The 17,459-nt window shown below is 42.0% G+C and overlaps 1 protein-coding gene across 6 annotated transcripts in view; it reads left to right on the top strand.

Moving 5' to 3' along the window:
* The window catches only part of LOC311008763 (adhesion G protein-coupled receptor L3), a 179,396-nt gene extending 162,372 nt beyond the window's left edge, over positions 1-17,024 (top strand). For 2 of the 6 annotated variants that reach the window (XM_084002626.1, XM_084002627.1), the window contains 6 exons: positions 5,737-5,905; positions 6,005-6,130; positions 7,706-7,802; positions 11,603-11,728; positions 13,040-13,057; positions 14,270-17,024. In XM_084002626.1, the coding sequence (XP_083858752.1) occupies positions 5,737-5,905; positions 6,005-6,130; positions 7,706-7,802; positions 11,603-11,728; positions 13,040-13,057; positions 14,270-15,219 (1,486 nt within the window). In that variant the 3' untranslated portion in view covers positions 15,220-17,024. Of the gene's footprint in view, positions 1-4,693; positions 4,721-5,736; positions 5,906-6,004; positions 6,131-7,705; positions 7,803-11,602; positions 11,729-13,039; positions 13,092-14,269 lie in introns of all 6 variants that reach the window. The other 4 variants (XM_084002628.1, XM_084002630.1, XM_084002625.1 and 1 more) reach the window with 3 other exon arrangements.
* The last annotated feature ends 435 nt before the right edge of the window (positions 17,025-17,459 follow it).

Below are 17,459 nucleotides of genomic sequence, written 5' to 3' on the forward strand. Positions count from 1 at the left end.
GCCCGACCCAAGGTAAGCCCCCCACCCCCCCTCCCTCGCGCTCTTATTCTGAAAGGTCGTGTCAGGCAGGGTTTAAATTTGCGTCTCCATCATTATCTGAAGAACACTGTTGTCTGCACGGGAAAAGGCCAAGAGACAATCTGACAGACCTGACCTGGTGTTATCTCGGTGTCAACATGCCACCGATGAATATTCATATTGTGCATGTGCGTGTTTGAGTCTGTTTATCTGCCTACGCCTGGCTGCTTCCAGATAATATGAAAGCTTGAGGGACGATGACGATTACACGACTCCGATTCAAACTTTCAGGTTTGCTCGTAAAAGTTTCAATACCTTGCTATACATTTAGCGTACGGCTGGAATTTATTTCAGTTTGACTAAGTTAAGTTTCAGCTAGTGAATAAAATTCACTGGAGGCAAAACATCTGGAATCGTGAGTCTGTTTAAAATGAAAAAAAGGCACGTGAGTGGTTTGTATGGTTTAGCGTATATATTACGAAACAATGTTGGTTGTTTGTGTGTCATTTGAATGTGTTTTGCTGCTCAACTAATTCCCAAAGACAACAGGAAAGTCACTTCAAGTCTTCAACCAATCATATTGCAGAAGAGCTTGATTGGCAGCTGTATTCCTGAAACAAGGGGGCCATAGTCCATGCATACAGTTGCACATACACATATTTACATATAGTATTCATAGGCGAGGATTCTGCATTTTTGTCATTTATTTCACTCAAATAATGTGATCCGCTGTTACTATAAAGATATTGTTTTGTGCAGATTAAAGCACGATGCCCTTCCATCTTTAAATGAAACTCCAGAGTTTAAACGATCGACTGGTTAAACCCAGAAGTTTGGCTCCGTGTGAATAAAGAGTTTTTAAAAGTTGCCCTGTAGGATGACACAGCATTTGCGGTCGTTGACGTTGGCTCCGGCTACCTGTTGTCAGGGCGACCTCGTCCTACAGATGGTGTCAAGTTGTTTTGCCGCCCGTTTGCTATGATGGATAAGGATCCCTGCACTGTTTTGGCTGTTTTTGAGGCACTCCGAACACATTAGTCTCCTTTATGGCCTGGCTGTTTTTTTGTGGGGGGGGGGTTTCTGTGGCATCACACCGCTGTTTGTGTCTCAGCAGCACAGTGGCCCTGTCTGCCCTGCTGCTCTCAGCACAGTGATACACACATAAAAACAATCTTCTGAGGGCATGATATAGCATGCTTAAGCTGGCACCATGTCAGGCCGGACTTTGTTTTTCCATCACGAATTCACAGCAGGAAGCTGCTGAGTGAAGCCATGTTTTTTTTTTTTTTTAAAGTGCTGGACCAAAGCATGACCCCACAGTGACCTCAAGATAACATGGAGCAGAAGGGCAACCGTGGAAAAAAAAAAGGTTGCTGCGTTACTGAATTAACAGCGGTTGCACCACAGAATATTGCTTGGCTAGAAATGAATTTTCGCACAGTAACTCGCTGATATATGACCCATCCGTCATTTTGATAAAAAGCTGATTTATATTTCTGTTGAAGTTACTCAGAACTTTACCCAAAAAACACTTTGGAATAGCCAATCTCGCCAATTCCTGGTCTGGTTTCTGCCTAAATAAGGTCTTTTACTTTCCTACAATGTTAATAATAAGGTGATCCAAAGGATTTCTCGAGATGTTGTGAAATAACAGACCGCGTGTTTTGTTTCTGTCTGATTCAGGTGTGTAACAAAGAAAATATAGATCAGTCATATGCACTTTGTAGCAGTGAAAGAATAGAAATTGGGTTTCTGCTGGAGGATTTTGAAGCAGCTGCTTAGAGTGTTGACACACAGCCATCAAGACTTGACTGTGAAATTATCTCTGTGTTTTTCGGTGTTGGTGGCCGCCTTTTTAAATGTTGAAATACAAGCGCCGTTGGAAGCACCGTTAGCACTCAGCTCACAGCGTGGATTCTAATCTGGTATTGGAATCCAACGCGACAGATCCTCAGACACATGTGACACAGTCCGGGCCCAGATCGCCAACATCTATGAGCCACACACTTGAGCCGTGGCTCAAACGCGGGCCGGAGTAAAGGCGGACCACCTGCAGCCCCTTGATTGGCTCTCTAGCTTCCCTTTCACACAGATCCAGACCATGACTGGACCAGAACAGCAGGTGGATTTCATCAACCCTTCCTCGCTTGATGCATTGCGTAGCTTTTTCTGCAGAAAGAATATCTGCTGGAGTCCTCGTGATTTACGACACCCATATTGTGACCCCCCCTTGACCCCCGAGAAGCGCCGATTCCCAAAAAAAGTTTGCGTTTCAGATGAAAAACGCACGTCAGCCCTCATTCGTCCACAGCGGCGTTTAATTCCAGGCCCATTTCTCAACACACGACTGCACACTCAGGAGCCCTTCTTTTTGTAGCATTCCTGCTCAGCCGAACACATCCCATCATAGCCTTTAACTGGCGCTTCTGTTTCGTCATAAACAAGTAGTTATAGGTGAGTGTGATGCAAGAAATAAGCATTTCACTTAACATGGATTAAAATAACATTTCGAGACCAATTTGGTGCGGCGGTCTTACTTTCCCTATGAACTTTCCTCTGAGTCATCAAGGTGAACTGGTTTTGATGATGATGATACCGCGGGTAAATTAAGCTAATTTAGCTGCGTTTAATGAGGTGTGTCTTCTTTTCTGTTATCTCTCTGCCATTTGACTCCTCTTTATGGTTTTGATGTCACATTTTCTGTTCAGATTTCATCATGCTGCCTTGTTTTAATATGAATGTTTCATCTCTTCCTCCCTCCCCTCTTTCTCTTCTTTTGATTAGCACTCACATCCTGCCTTTTTATCTTAGGCTGTGTTTATCTTTAACGTCTTTCTGTTTTTCATCTCCCATTGATTTTTCTTTTTTTCTTTCCCATTTTCCTCTTCCATTTTAGCTACCGTTATTATGATGGATGTGTTATTGTAGAATGGCACTGGTAAGATGCAGCATTTCTCAGTCGAGGATGTAGAATAGATGTGATATTGTGTTTGATGTGTTTTCCCCTCCTCACCCCATAATGGAGACAGCGGCTGCCTCTGATTCATGGATTACAACATGACTTTTGCACTGTTGTGATTTAGATCCGAAACATGCTTCCTGAAACCGCATATTTAGAAGATGATGGACCGTACGTGGGGTTTTTGGAGAAGGGCGTGCCTTTTGACTGTCATCGCTTCCTCCCTGTGCAGATAAGAAGCTTCAAATGAAATAGTCTAACGAGGATGATTTCAAACATCCGAAACCTCTGTGCCAACATCAAAAAAACGTTGCCCTATTGATGTCTTAAACACGTTCAGGTCATTTGCATTTTAAGCATACCTTTGGTTGAATAATTAACAGCCTGTTAGGTTGATCACAGCATTCCCTCTTCTCCCCCCGGAGAAAGCCCATAAAATGACTTCATACACATTTAAAACGGGTTGAATTGACCAATTGCAATCTCATGCATAAATGATCTGTGACATTGCAATGAATGGCACCTCTGCAAATTAAGTCATTTTGAAGGAAATTGGTGGTAATTTGACGCCACAGTCTGAAGGAGGTCTCTGCTTAAAATTACTCATTTTTGGAGTTTCTTCCTCAACAATTAGTACAATTTTCTCTCTTTTTGGGCTTGAAAGCCAAGAAGTGCTGCAACCCTCAGAGATGAAACAACCATTCAGACGAATCGACAGGCAAAGTTGATCTACTTATATTGCTTGGATGCTGCATTCAACTTTCTAAAACTCGATTAAAAAACACATTTAGCTAGAATTATCCCAAATAATTAGATTTGCCTTGCCGGATGTTACACCTAACAAACCATTTTGAGCTTAATGATGGTAAAATATGAACCGAGATGTCTTTTTAACCGTTGTATTAGTAGCTTTCAGCTATGCAAGAGTCCTGACAGGGAAAGGCTTCTTCGTTTGTAAGTGAGCTGTTATGCTTTTCAGTGACTGTTACGCAGTCTCTGAAGTTTTGCCTCAAGGCTCCTTCTCTGTAGCTCTCATATTCATCCCCATATTTTCTATCTGATAACTCCAGACGAAAGATAAGCCCATGCGCGATTTGAGCCGCAGCCTCTTCATATCCTGTCCTCTCGGATGCATTTCTCCTGACCTCCCGTGTCTGGATCATAAACCATCCTCCGAACAAAACTGCCACCAGTTAGAGGACAATATTTAGTTCTTTCCGTGCCCACCGCTTGTGTTTCGGTGTCCATTCCGGGGGCAGTCGCCTTGATGAAGTACCTCTCCCATCAGGTCATTAAGACAGCCCTGGGAAAATTATGTTTAATGGTTGCCCTGGTGAATTCATAAATCATTTATTTTTTGCTGCACACCTGGCCCATTTATAAAGGCTTAAATGCGAAGGTCTGCCAGCATTTATGAGGGGAGCTGCATACTTTAACGAAGCAGGATAATTACGGTTATCACCTGTAAATCACTAACAATCCCCTTCCCAGAATGAATGTCTGGCCTTGATGTGTTGATGTGAATGTAGCGTTAGTGTGCCAAAATAAGTCCTTCCTTCATGTCGTATTGTTTCCCCTCTTAACATCCAAATTCGTACATTCGTATTTATGGCCACACAGTTTGGATCCCCATCCTCTTTGTTGTGTGATGTTGATTTATCTGCCTGTTTTTCTTTTGTTGTCCTTTTTTTCCCCCGTTCTTGTCATATCGCTCAGCTATCAGGATTATGAGCCTGAGATCAAGTAAGAGTCGGGACAAAATTGGAAGTGCTATTTTCCCCATCATGCCATCTTTCATTTACTCCTCCATACGAGCGAATCCGCGCCCAAATCCATCTAGGTGCCTCTTTGAATCATTAACGTGATTTATTCTGGAGCGCTCAGTCATGTTGAAGGCCGCATTAGTGTGCACACAGCGGCCTGACTTAGACATACATAGTCTGCAGATGTGACAAGTGAGATTGGTTTTAAATGGCACCTGGATCTTCTTTCAGCAGTCTATAGATATATTAGCACTGTAATGTAGATTCTGCGCTCGCATTCGTCAGTTGTCAGGTTTTTTCCCGTTATCTGCATCCGATCTGTAAAAAAAGGGTCGACATAGTTTGTTGAAATACCAGACGTAACATAACTCCCTCCTTCTGATGACCGTAGAAGGATCTAATCAAGTCAAAGGGAAGATCGTCATACATACCCAAACACCAAAAGGGACCAGGTGAAGAAAATAGTGCCACATCCCTGCGTGATGATCATTCGTAATAGACTCCATGTTCTCATTCCTCTCAGTTCATCCTTTCAGCTTGAGTAAGAGTTTACAAGACGCTTATCCAACACCCTCAGGTGATAGAAACCAACATGTACTGCGCTCGTGTGAGTACTCATCCAATGGAAATCCTGTATTTGTTACCCATTTATAGCGACCTCCGTTATCGTGTGTACAAATCTGTAGTTTTATGATAATCTGACGCTTTTCATATCGTCAATGGCGTCATTATTTCCGAGAGGCAAAGGTAGTAAAGACGAGGGCTGAACAGAAAATGAAAATCCAATGTCATTTCTCATCAGTTTCTTTCCCTTCATTTTTATGCCTTTTCTCCCTCATAGGAAAACCTTCACCTCATGATGAAAAAATTGTAATAATTACAATGTATGTGTATAAATGCCTTAGTTGAAGATGTGGCTTTTCTTAACCTCCATTTATTCTCACAAAATATTGCATTTGAAATAGATGGTGAGACGTGTTTTTCTTCCTGTTCCAGATCATGGGTGATTGGGGCCATTGCCTTGCTATGTCTGCTGGGTCTCACCTGGGCCTTTGGCCTGATGTACGTCAACGAGAGCACAGTGGTCATGGCCTACCTGTTCACCATCTTTAACTCCCTGCAGGGAATGTTCATATTCATCTTCCACTGCGTGCTGCAGAAGAAGGTATGGGATGCTTATAATACATGCATGGGAAACAGTTGATCATTGAGGTAATTGAATGGATGGATGGGCTGTAACTGCTTTTTTTAAAATTTCACGCAGGTGCGTAAGGAGTACGGGAAGTGCCTGCGTACTCACTGCTGCAGTGGCAAAAGTGTGGACAGCTCCATCGGCTCTGGAAAAGGCACCGCCTCCCGCGCTCCGGGACGTTACTCTACGGGATCACAGGTGATTTTTCATGCTGAACACGCAGGGCGAAACCAACTCAGCCCATGTTCACGGCCAATAAACAAGATGTATTTCGCATCCCCGCGTACTGCACGTCGCCCTACCACAACCTGCTACGTTAGTAAGAAGCAATGAGGAAATGTTTTAAAGGTGACTGTGGAGGTATGCGTGATAGATTGCAAGGGCGTACACATGTGTCCTTGTTTGGAAGTAATAGCAGGGAAATGTACTGCTGGTTGAGCTAAACATTTTCTAAGGACATGAAGTCAAGCGGCAATTCATTTTCACCGGAGCAGGCTGCACGTTGGTACAGCGACGCTGACTAAAGTATTGACTCCAGCCTTGTGGGGAATTTGTTTCATGCTCATTGACTTACTCTGCCAAAATATGTGCCCCCCCCCCCCCCCCCCCCCCACCCTTCCCTTGCAAAGTGAATCATTAATGGATTCCTCCCACATTGACACAAAGTTTAGGATGAATTGCCACGACGCACTGTAATTGAACATCACATCCATATTCCCGAAAACTGTGATTTCCTTCCAGTGATCGGTTATATAAATAGTCCTCCGAGTCAAAGGCGCAGTGGCAACCACACGGTACAAGCACGCGGATCAAAGCGTTTAATTATACACAGCGCTTTGACGAGATGGCTCTAACCTCGCGCTCGGGCGCTTTCACGCGAGCGAGACAGGAATGGAAACACTCAGACAGACGTGCTTGTTTATTGCTTACTTCCGAAGGCTTCGAAATGAATCTGTAATCAGCAAAGTACATTCGAACCCCGCTGGCTGTGAATGGTCCAAGTTTCATCCTTAAAAAAAAAGAAAAACAACAAAAAAACAAGTAAGTAGTGGGAAATGTCACTTCCCCATCTGTGTCTCCGGGTACAACAAGACCTGCGATATGATAATGACATCATCTGTGTCAGGATATGTTCCCGTCAGCTGTGGGGGTTGATAGGAAGTATTGATAACGCATCTGCGTGGGCTTTTTTTTTTTTTTTTTTCTCCCCCCACATCCTTGATGATACGATAATTACACGTTTATGAGTAAACACATGATCACGGTCTGGGATGTCGGATCTCAAATGGAGGATTCCAGGAGGTGTGAGATCGGCTCCCAATTTAGCTGATGGTGATGAAGCGGAAATCTGAAGGAAAGCATTTCATCACACGTGACATCTGTTATGTATCCGTCTGAAATCCTCTGCCAAGCCCCTCTGGCTCGGGACAGAAAGTCGTCGGCTCCGTGGGTGGGACAGATCCTTATCTTGTGCAGCAGCCCATGGGACTGTATCATAATTAACCAGGATTGAGCGTTTGTAACCTGAGAGACTGATTGGGAGTGCTTGACTGATGACTTTATTATTGACTTCACCTATCCCAGCCCTAGGGCTCATATTAAATTGGAGGTTACATATCCCCACAGCTGACATGTCTCCTGTCTTCAAAAAAAAACTAGATTTAAAAGCATTTTCTTCTTTTGTGGCTTCCTATCGCAGCATTTACTGTGTTGAAATGAAGTTAGCAGTAGAATTTGGGAGTGGATATCCTGACGTGTTGTTTGTCTCTGCAGAGCCGCATCCGTCGGATGTGGAATGATACAGTCAGAAAACAGTCGGAGTCTTCTTTTATGACCGGTGACATCAACAGCTCCGCATCACTCAACAGAGGTATTTGGATATCTGTTTGAATGTCTCCTCAATACACTTTCCTTCGCCTCAGACTTCATCACCAATGAAAGATATTCAAAAACTCCCCTATTTTTCTGAAATTGTAGGTAAGTTTCTTTCCATTTGATGGGACAAGAAGACTTTAGAGTATCAAATCCCTTTTTTTCCCCTTGACAAATCAAGGTAAATCAGTCATTTCACAATAATTTGCCTCAGATACTCCAAGTGATTAAAATTCCAAGTAAAAAAAAAAATGTTAATTATCGCCAAATATTAAGCTAATTTCCTAAATATGATAAATGAAATGCAACAGAAGTGCCATCTAACTACTCAAACAGCTGGCTGCGTTCGCCAAGCGTTCTGCCTGAATGAAAGGGAATGTGATTGTGAAAACACGGCAGAGATTGGAAGGATAATATCCTCCTTTGGTGCGATACTGCTTCAGAAAATTGTTTATGCCGTCTTTTATTTTGAAGTGTCAACAAACCGTTTCAGCCGTCTACAAAAAAAAAAAAGGATTTAATTTAATTTAATCCAAACAATAAAACACACGATTGAATGAATGTAATCAAATCAAATTGTTTATGAAAATTCTAGTTTGGGGGCTATTTGACAAGGGTCTTTATGTTTCTCCCCTGTCTGACTACAAAGGCCTCGACAGTGAAACTTGGCTTCCTCTCAAGAAAAGTGCCGGAAAAACAACCTTAAAAATCAATTCAGCGGAATTCCCTCCCAGAAACACATTAATAAAAAGTAGATTACCATAATGCATTTGACAGCAGTGTAGTAGATAGAGTTAACTTCAAAGTGTCTCCGGTTTTACAGAAAATAGATACCAGACTACATCTGACATCAAGTGGCAAACACGGGCCTGGCTGGCATCCGTCCCTAACACTCTCCCCACTCGCTGCATCTCTTGATGGAGGGCTCCAGTTCCACACTGCTTGCTCTCTAAATTCGCTCTGGGCGCCACGCTTTCATCGACACTAATGCATAGTTACAATGATGGATTAATGTTCGACACGGGGAGGAAGTGTCAAGACCTCAACAATTAGACACTCCGCTTAACGCCATCAACAGACACAGCCTTCATCCATTGTGGAGAGGCTAAATTGGGGCGGGACTTGGGGCTGAAGTTTGGGTTTTGGAGCAAAGGCCGTGGATGCAAAAGGCTAAGCTAGGAATTCATAATGCGTTTTTATACCATTTGATGGAGACAACCCTGTTGGGAAGTGTGTTCCGCCATCATCTGGTGTCATAAGGAATAAAATGCAAATAGATTCACTTACCCATAGCTGCTCCTGTGCTGTGATTTAGGGAATTACGAGTTGAGGAGTGAATATTTCTTTCCGATTTGTCCTTTAGATTCTCTACACCCTGGCTCCCCCCCACCTCCCCCCTTTGGCACCTGAGAGCCAGCTCGCAGCTGACACTCGTGCCGCGCTCTTCTCGAGAGCGGAGAGTCATGCAATCATCTCGATAGCGTTGCATGTTCAATTTTATCCCAGCATTCGGGATTATTGCACCACACAATCAGCGCAGTTTTGGAAATTGTCCAATTTATCAAAGAGAGACACAATAAGTGGGGGATCTGTCGTTGGGAGAACTCAAAAAGGGACGGGTGTTTCTAGAACACACTGCAATTAGGGCAAGCTGCAACAACAAATTACAGTTTTTTTGTTTGTTTGTTTTTTAATCAAAACAACATTCTGAATTCCAAGACTTAAGTATTAATTCAGGGAATTATAATCCAGTCAAACAAAATTTGATTAATGCTGAAAGATGAGTCTAAATCGGCAGTACCGTAATTATTTTTCAAATTTCATCATGGGTAGCCTTCCAATGCAGAACATATTCATGCTATAAGAGCAAAAAAAAGAAAAAAGACAGACTTTAATGGAGAGATTCACAAGGTAATATACAAGTAATTCTCAGTTGAATTGACAGATTGGGAGCATTAGAAAAGAGCCGTGCACTCTGCCAGAAGATCTAATTGCGGCGTAATCATACATCAGATCAAAGATGTTTACCGATTCTGCCATAGCGCACACTGGAAGCACGTAAAGCCCTTATAGGTCTTTGGGAGAGGAATCTGCACCATTGATTAAGATTCTAAGCTAATCACAGGGTGAAGGATGCTTTGCTGTGTGTGAGAGAAAAAATGAGTCATTGGCGCGAGATCCTGACAGCACGTATCAGACGACAAGTGGCAGAAATAGAAAATGAGCCTCTGTTGTGTTTGCGTGAAGGAGGCGAGGTGGAAGTAATGACCATCTTGGCCAAAGAGAGGACGTTTCCCTCGGCTTGTCACAATAATGCATTTTGTCGGGTGATATATTATATAAACAACATAATTAGCAGTTCAAGACAATTTTATGCCATTAGTTTAATGATATAATAACATGAAATGCAAGTGCCCCCTTTACAAGCGCAGTGACTTATTATTTGACATTGGAAAGAGTGAGATTGGAATGTGGAAACATATTAAAATAGGCTAAATAAATAAAGCGAGATGAGATAAAACCACACAACCAAAAGGTTTGCAGGTTGAAATGCCGCCTGTCACTGTTATCTTTTATTAGCTGTAGCCAACTAGCTCATTAAGCTAACATTAGCTGAATGAGAATAAATAAAACATATATTAAAATGTAATATCTGACTGTTTCTTCTAACATACCCTCACGTGTTTTTATATTTCAAACGGTATCTTCGCACTAATCATTAATGTTGTCCTTGGAAATAACACCGTAGGCTGCATGTAAGGAGTGGACGTCGTTATCGTCTACTCCATTTTAAATGGGACCTGAGTTTAGAAAATGAACATCACACTGTATTAAAGCAGCCTTGAAACTAGCGATTGAACTCGTGTCTTAAACGTTTACTGAAGTAATGAATGAAGGGAGAAAAAGGTCATTTTATCATAGACGTCTATACAATCGGACTTCTTTCTGCACCAAAGAAATAGGCTGCCACTGGCATTTAGAAGGCACTTCTGCATTGGCTTCACTTTTCAGGTCACCCCCTTTGTACTACTGTACTTAGTAAGCTAGGTAAGCTAGCTAGTTAAATCCTTTTTTCAATGCTTGTTGGTCTTTGAAAGGTTACAAAAAAATAATGTATGTGTGTTAGAAAATGTGTTGTGTCAGCATAAATGCTGAGGGGCCCCATACACACCGTTTCATCCTGTGGAGAAATCAAGAGCTTGACAGGTTCTTAGTTAACATTACCATTGCTAATCATTCTAATCTCTGCTCAGGGGAGGTGTTTAGCAAGCTTTCAGTAAAAAAAAAATAATTTGCATTATTCATTAATTCAGCCCCAAAGACCAACAAGTGTCCTGAGCGATTATTGTTTCCTGTCGTGTTTGAGTCTAGAAATGTAACGTAATGTTGTGTTGGCCACGTCGGTGCTTCTTTGTAATTTATGTTAACACGAGTATGCTGCCTGAACGTGGAGAACAAAAAAACAACAAAAAAAAAAGCAGGCTTTCCACTAATGGCCGGCCCTAACAATACAATTAACATACTTTTCATTGGCCCCATTAGCCATGTCAGTTCAGCTCTGCCACTTTCATGTAGCAAACCCCTCACATTAATGATCATGTGATCATTTGGATGTTAATGGCTGTCATTGCTCAGCTGCATCTGCCCAACTGATATGTATGTTCTCTCTCTTTCTCTCAATTAATCTGCCCACCTACTTTTTCTTTTCTTTTCTTTTTTTTTTGTCTCCACGCTCTTGTTCTCTTCTGTTTTTTTGTTTTTTTCCTGTCTCACTCTGTCTCTTTCTGGCTGCTCCAGGGGCTATGGCTAATCATCTTATACCTAATGCACTCCTACGTCCTCATGGCACTAACAATCCCTATAATACATTGCTTGGGGAATCGGCAGTCTATAACAACCCTCTGGGCATGTACAACACACAAGGTGTGCTAGCTTCTTTTCATTCTTTAACATTGTTGCTAGGGCAGTGTTTTTTTTTTTTTTTTTTTTTTTTTTCATGTCTGGAGAAACTGTGAGGTTGCACATCATTGTTCCTGCCCAGGACCAGGAAGCAACTTTATGATTGGGGAGTTAAAAGTACTTGCACCAAATTGAAATGCCAGTGTTCAACCTTGAATGTTTTTACAGGGCTTTGATTTGAAGAAAAAAAAAAAAAACGCTGCTCTACGTGTTTTGTGTTAGCATTGAACAAACTTTGTCCAAAAAAAAATCCCACATGTTTTTTCCGCTGTGGGTTTTTTTTTTTATTGGGGGTGTATCATGGCTTCTGCTGAGGCCGCGCAATTCGGTTACACAAGTCACATTCGGACACGCCTCATTGGCCAACAGAGACGTCGTCAAAATGATCAAAGTGTGCCGGTAGGGAGCCGGATACATCCCCAGTCATTTATTTTAAATGTGCTCTAATGTTGTCAGTCAAGCTTGTGTGCCATGTCTTCGGTCTCTCTGTTCATAGTTTGAGCATTTATTCAACACTGTTGTTCACGATAAAATGTCATTGGTTTGGATATTTAAATGAAAAAATGCAGTTGATTTTTATTTCATAGAAAATAAATAAATATTACCAATATTTCAGTGTATTGGTGAAAATACGAAAAAATATGAAAGATCTTTCTATTAGAAGTTGTCTCTGATCAGCAGACGAGAAATCCACTTTAATCCAGGATCAGTCTGACTCTTAAAATACAGTTTTTCCTTGTGCAGAGCCGTTATTATTTCTTTCCAACTCTCGGCAGTCGATATGAGATCGCTGTAAGTTTGCGAGTCTGTAAAACTGCGAAACTCGTGTAAAACTAACATTAAAAACTCACAAAGAGCTTTGATCAGGGTGTAATTTATGTATGGAATACAAGTACTGCACCGCAGCTTGTGACAGAGGGCTATAATTCACTTACACTGCCATAGATGTAAAAGATGAATCTGGAAGGATGAAAATGCTAATGCTGTCAAAAGATTTACCGGTGCATTTGACACTCAAGTACTGTTGCCATGTATTACTGCTGCAAAAAGATACAGTTAACGTCTTTTCTTCTATATTTGTTAATCGACATGTTATGGTTCTTTACGTCTGTTGGCAATATTTGCATGATGACATAAAACGATTGCATTCCAGAAGCATTTTCTTGACGCGTCATCAGCATACTGTATGTGCACATTTCTCTTCTACCTGTCACTGTTATGCTTATTGTGTTTTCTTTTCTTCTTTCCTTCCCCTCATGCTGTCCCAAAAAAAAGAGCCCTACAGAGAGACAAGTATGGGAGTCAAACTAAACATTGCTTATCAAATGTAATTGACTTTGGCTTTTACTTTTTCTTTTTTCCTTTTATTTCATTCGATGCTGACAAAGGAGTAATGATCACAAAATGTAATTTCCTTTGGAAGTTATAGCATTCTTTTATGACAAAGGCCCCTCACCATTTTTAAATAGACCTGCAACAATCAGTTTAAATCACATCCTGGATTCCGCTGACTATTGTTCTTTGCACTACTTGATGTATAAAAAACAAAAAAACACAACCATGAGACATTTGCTGCTTTTTTCCTCACACTAAAGCTAGTCCCAATACAGTCTGCATTAAGCATCGTGAGGAATAGCATTCACTTTGATCAAGCCAATTCACTTTTTGAAGGTCTCAGAATTGAGGTCAAACTTGTGGGCATGACACTTTTAACAAGCTGGATGGCCTTGTCTGATGTAGTTTGGATTATTGTCAACATTTGCTTTGATGCTGATGGCCAAGACTTGGTCAAACTGATGAACTTTTTTTTTTAAATGACTTCTACACGTAAAGAGAGCAGAAAGTCTGATATCTTTTACTAATTAATGTATAGCAAGAGGGCTAGTTATGTTCACACAGATAAAGCAGACATGAATAAATCACTTTTTCCCAGTATTACGTTGCAACGCTCATATGGGACAATATGGCTGGGGTCCAAATTCCAGCTCTGGTTTGTGTTCACTTTGAGTGTTAAATGCATGGCTATCATTTTTGTCCTTGTATTCAGTGCAACGCTTTGTGATTCTGTGTGTGTGTGTGTAAGCTTTGTGTTGTTCCATGTTGCACATATATCAGTGTATTCACCACTGCCATAGAAAAACCTAATGAAAAGTGAAATTGGAGTCTTAGAGAATGTTATTTTTGGAAGAGGTAAGTGGGTATGATGTTTATATTTGCAGGATATAGACTTTTAATGTAAATATTGTGCTTTATTTCTCACCTAATTCAAATACTGTCGAGTCTTTATATCCACAAAGTGCACTTTATAGATTTGTGGGTTGCTGAGAGCTCTTGGGGGTGAGGACATATTTCAAAATAAAGGTGCTACAGTATTTGATGGGTGTAATTTGTGCTTGTAAAAAAAGAAAAGGCTGACATTTAGCTGTGGCAATTACATCCCATCAGATTTCACCCTTCTCATTCGCCCACTCTATCCCCCAACCCAACCCATGTTTGTCATTCCAGAGGGAATCCTGAACAATGCCCGGGATACAAGTGTCATGGATACTCTACCACTGAATGGTAACCATGGCAACAGCTACAGCATCGCCAGCGCCGAGTACATGAGTGACTGCGTCCAGATCATTGATCGGGGTTACAACCACAAGGAGACCACCCTGGAAAAGAAGATCCTGAAAGAGCTCACCTCCAATTATATCCCCTCCTACCTCAACAATTCCCACGAGCGCTCAACCGAGCAGAACCGGAACCTTATGAATAAGCTGGTCAATAACGTTAGCAACGGCGGCAAGGACAGTGGCTACGGGATGGGCTTGGGGGTGGGGATGGGCATGAATGTGGCGTTAAGCCTGGATGACCACTGCACCTTCGGGCCGCACCACGACGAAGGCCTGGGCCTGGAGTTAATCCGCGAGGAGTCCAACGCCCCGCTGTTGCCTCAAAGACCGCTTACGTCACTGCAGGCGGTGGACACCCTTAACAATCACCTCCACCAGTCGGCGCCGCCACCCCTCCCTCTGCCCCACCACCCCTTCTCCTCCGCCACCACGTCCTCCTCGTCTCGACGGAGGATCCCCCAGGAGAACAGTGAAAGCTTCTTCCCCTTACTCACCAACGAGCACACCGACGACGAGGGCTCGTCACCCGGCCACAACCACCAGAGAGACTCCCTCTACACCAGCATGCCCATGCTGCCCGGCCTGCCAGACGTGTCCGCCGAATCCGCGGACAGTTCCAAGGACGGCGGGGACGCCAAGAGTCCGGAGGCCAGCTCGGACGACGTTTACTACAAGAGCATGCCCAACCTGGGCTCGCGCAACCACCTCCATCAGCTGCACTCCTACTACCAGCTAGGGCGGGGCAGCAGCGATGGCTTCATCGTGCCCCCAAACAAAGAGGATCTATCTCCAGAAGAGGCCCAGCCGGAGCCCTCGCACCTGGTCACCAGCCTATAGGCCCCAACACCCTCCCACTTCCTCCAGTGTCCCTCCTATTACCGTAGTCCTCTTCCCCCGTGTCCCCCCCCCTTGTCCCATCAGTCGTTGGCAGTGGTAGCCTTTCTTTTTATTCTGTGTCCCGAAGACTGAAGCAGAGCGAATGACTGTACTCTCGCTGTGACTGACCACGGACAGGATAATAATTGCTAGGTCTGGAGGCTGACATGTGACTTTATTTGGTTAAACATTGCGGGAATCTGTTGATGTTGTGTTCCCCCCCTCCAACCCTGTGTGGTTTGGCGTGTTTTGTCTCAGTGTGAAAAGAGACAGTTAATCACAGGACACAGGATTTTTAGGTCTCAGAGCTATAGTCTGACAGTTGGACTGAACTGCGTAGCCCACCCCCCCTCCCCCCCCAACTATACAAGTCCAAACTAAAGACTTCACCAGAATAAATGGGAGATTTAAAAAAAGGACTATTTTATTATACTTCTGTATCTATATTGACTTTTTGACAGATTTTCTTCCTCTTTGGTGAGTTGCAGCACATTTTGTTTGCTGAAGTGTCCCTTCAATGAAAAAAAGACAAAAAAAAACAACAACAAAACAAAACCCACAAACACACATTTTGAACAATTACCATGAAGGAATTATTGATCGTATGCTTTCAAGCATAGCTGTTATTTTTTTGTTTCATTTTACTGTAATAACAGTTGTTAAATGAGGGAGAAAAAAACTAATAAGATAATTATGAGATATTTCTATGTAATTGTACAGATAACTAGCACTGCACACAGTAGTATGCTTTTTTTGTTCCGGGCAAACCCTTTGTCTCTGTAAATGTAGTGGTGAGGAGCAATTTTGTTCTGTTGTGCTGGCCTTTCTGGTTTTCTGGTACCAGTCTGTTTTTCTGTTTGTTTGTTTTCCTCTTTTATCACTTTCCAAAAAATGACCATCTGAATAGAAGCAAAATAACACAAAAATATCATAACAAAACACTTACTGTGCTGACATTTTTGTGCTACATTATCATCCTTCTTTTTTTTCGGGTCAAATTTTTCTGTTTCTCTTTGATTTCTTCTCCCTTTTTTATTGTGTAGATAGCAGAACTTTGTTTCACAGATCGTCAAGGAGACAGTACCAGTCCAAGTTAATCATGCGACGTCCCTCTGAAAGGTTCATCGTGCATTCTGCATCTCTATTGGTATCCGCTTGTGCTTTCTCGGAAAGAGAACAAATTGAACATTGATGAGCACTAGGCACGTGTACAAAAAAAAGATGGTTGTTTTACTTATTAAAGAAAGAGCTTTTGGAGTGAGAAAAACTGGAAGTGTTTTTGTTTTTCTTCCTCGAGGAGAAAATATATTTATTTATTTGTTTAAATAAACAGTAATAAAATGGGAGACGGGATTAAGTTTAGTGGCACAGATAAGTTTTTATTATTGGCGATGATCATGCCTTCTTATTTATTCCTTTTTGTAACGGTTTCCAAGTTGAATGACCTCATAACTAATATTTGTTGTAACAGTGAAACATGTTTGCCAACAAATAAATTACTGACTATAAGATTTATCACTTAGCTACGACAAAAGTTTTGTCTGGGTCTTGGAACTCTTTTATATGGACGTCGGCGAAGGACCTCCAGATGATGGAACGATCAATTCATTTTTTTTAATTATCAGTTAATACCCCTCATTAGCCCTCTGTCCATTTTAGTGCCAAATAAATTTTGGCCCAGCAACAGTGGATGTGCTCTGTATGCTCTGGTCTGCTTTACAATAGAAGCAGTGATTTCATAAGCTGTAATAAATATTTCAATATCATCGCTGGTGTAACCAATGAATTCTTTACAGATACTGTGTGTCTTACATGAGTTTGATTAGCTGAGCTGGAGACGGCAAAGTCATCGTGATGGACGATATGAAGAGAGGTAAGTATGCCCTCTCCTATAAGTCACGGTGTTTTATTGTTTCAAGCCGTAGCAACCGAAACGTGAAGTGGTTATGAAGACAACCTAATTGACATTCTTCAGCAATTAATTATTTGACATTAAAGCAGCACTGATACACATTTGTATATTCATGCAGGCATCAATGGAGGTTGTAGTCACGCACTCAAAGAAAAATTAGCACCTGACTGCAGTTGGCGTTCTCAAATCAGTTAGCTGTTTGCAACCTGCCCAGCACTGAATGACATGTTGATGAAGTCAGTGACGAGCCAGTCAACACAATGGAGCATTTAGCAGCTATAGAGCCTGA

This window comes from Eutrigla gurnardus, assembly GCF_963514095.1.
Source record: "Eutrigla gurnardus genome assembly, chromosome: 23".
NCBI lineage: Eukaryota > Metazoa > Chordata > Actinopteri > Perciformes > Triglidae > Eutrigla > Eutrigla gurnardus.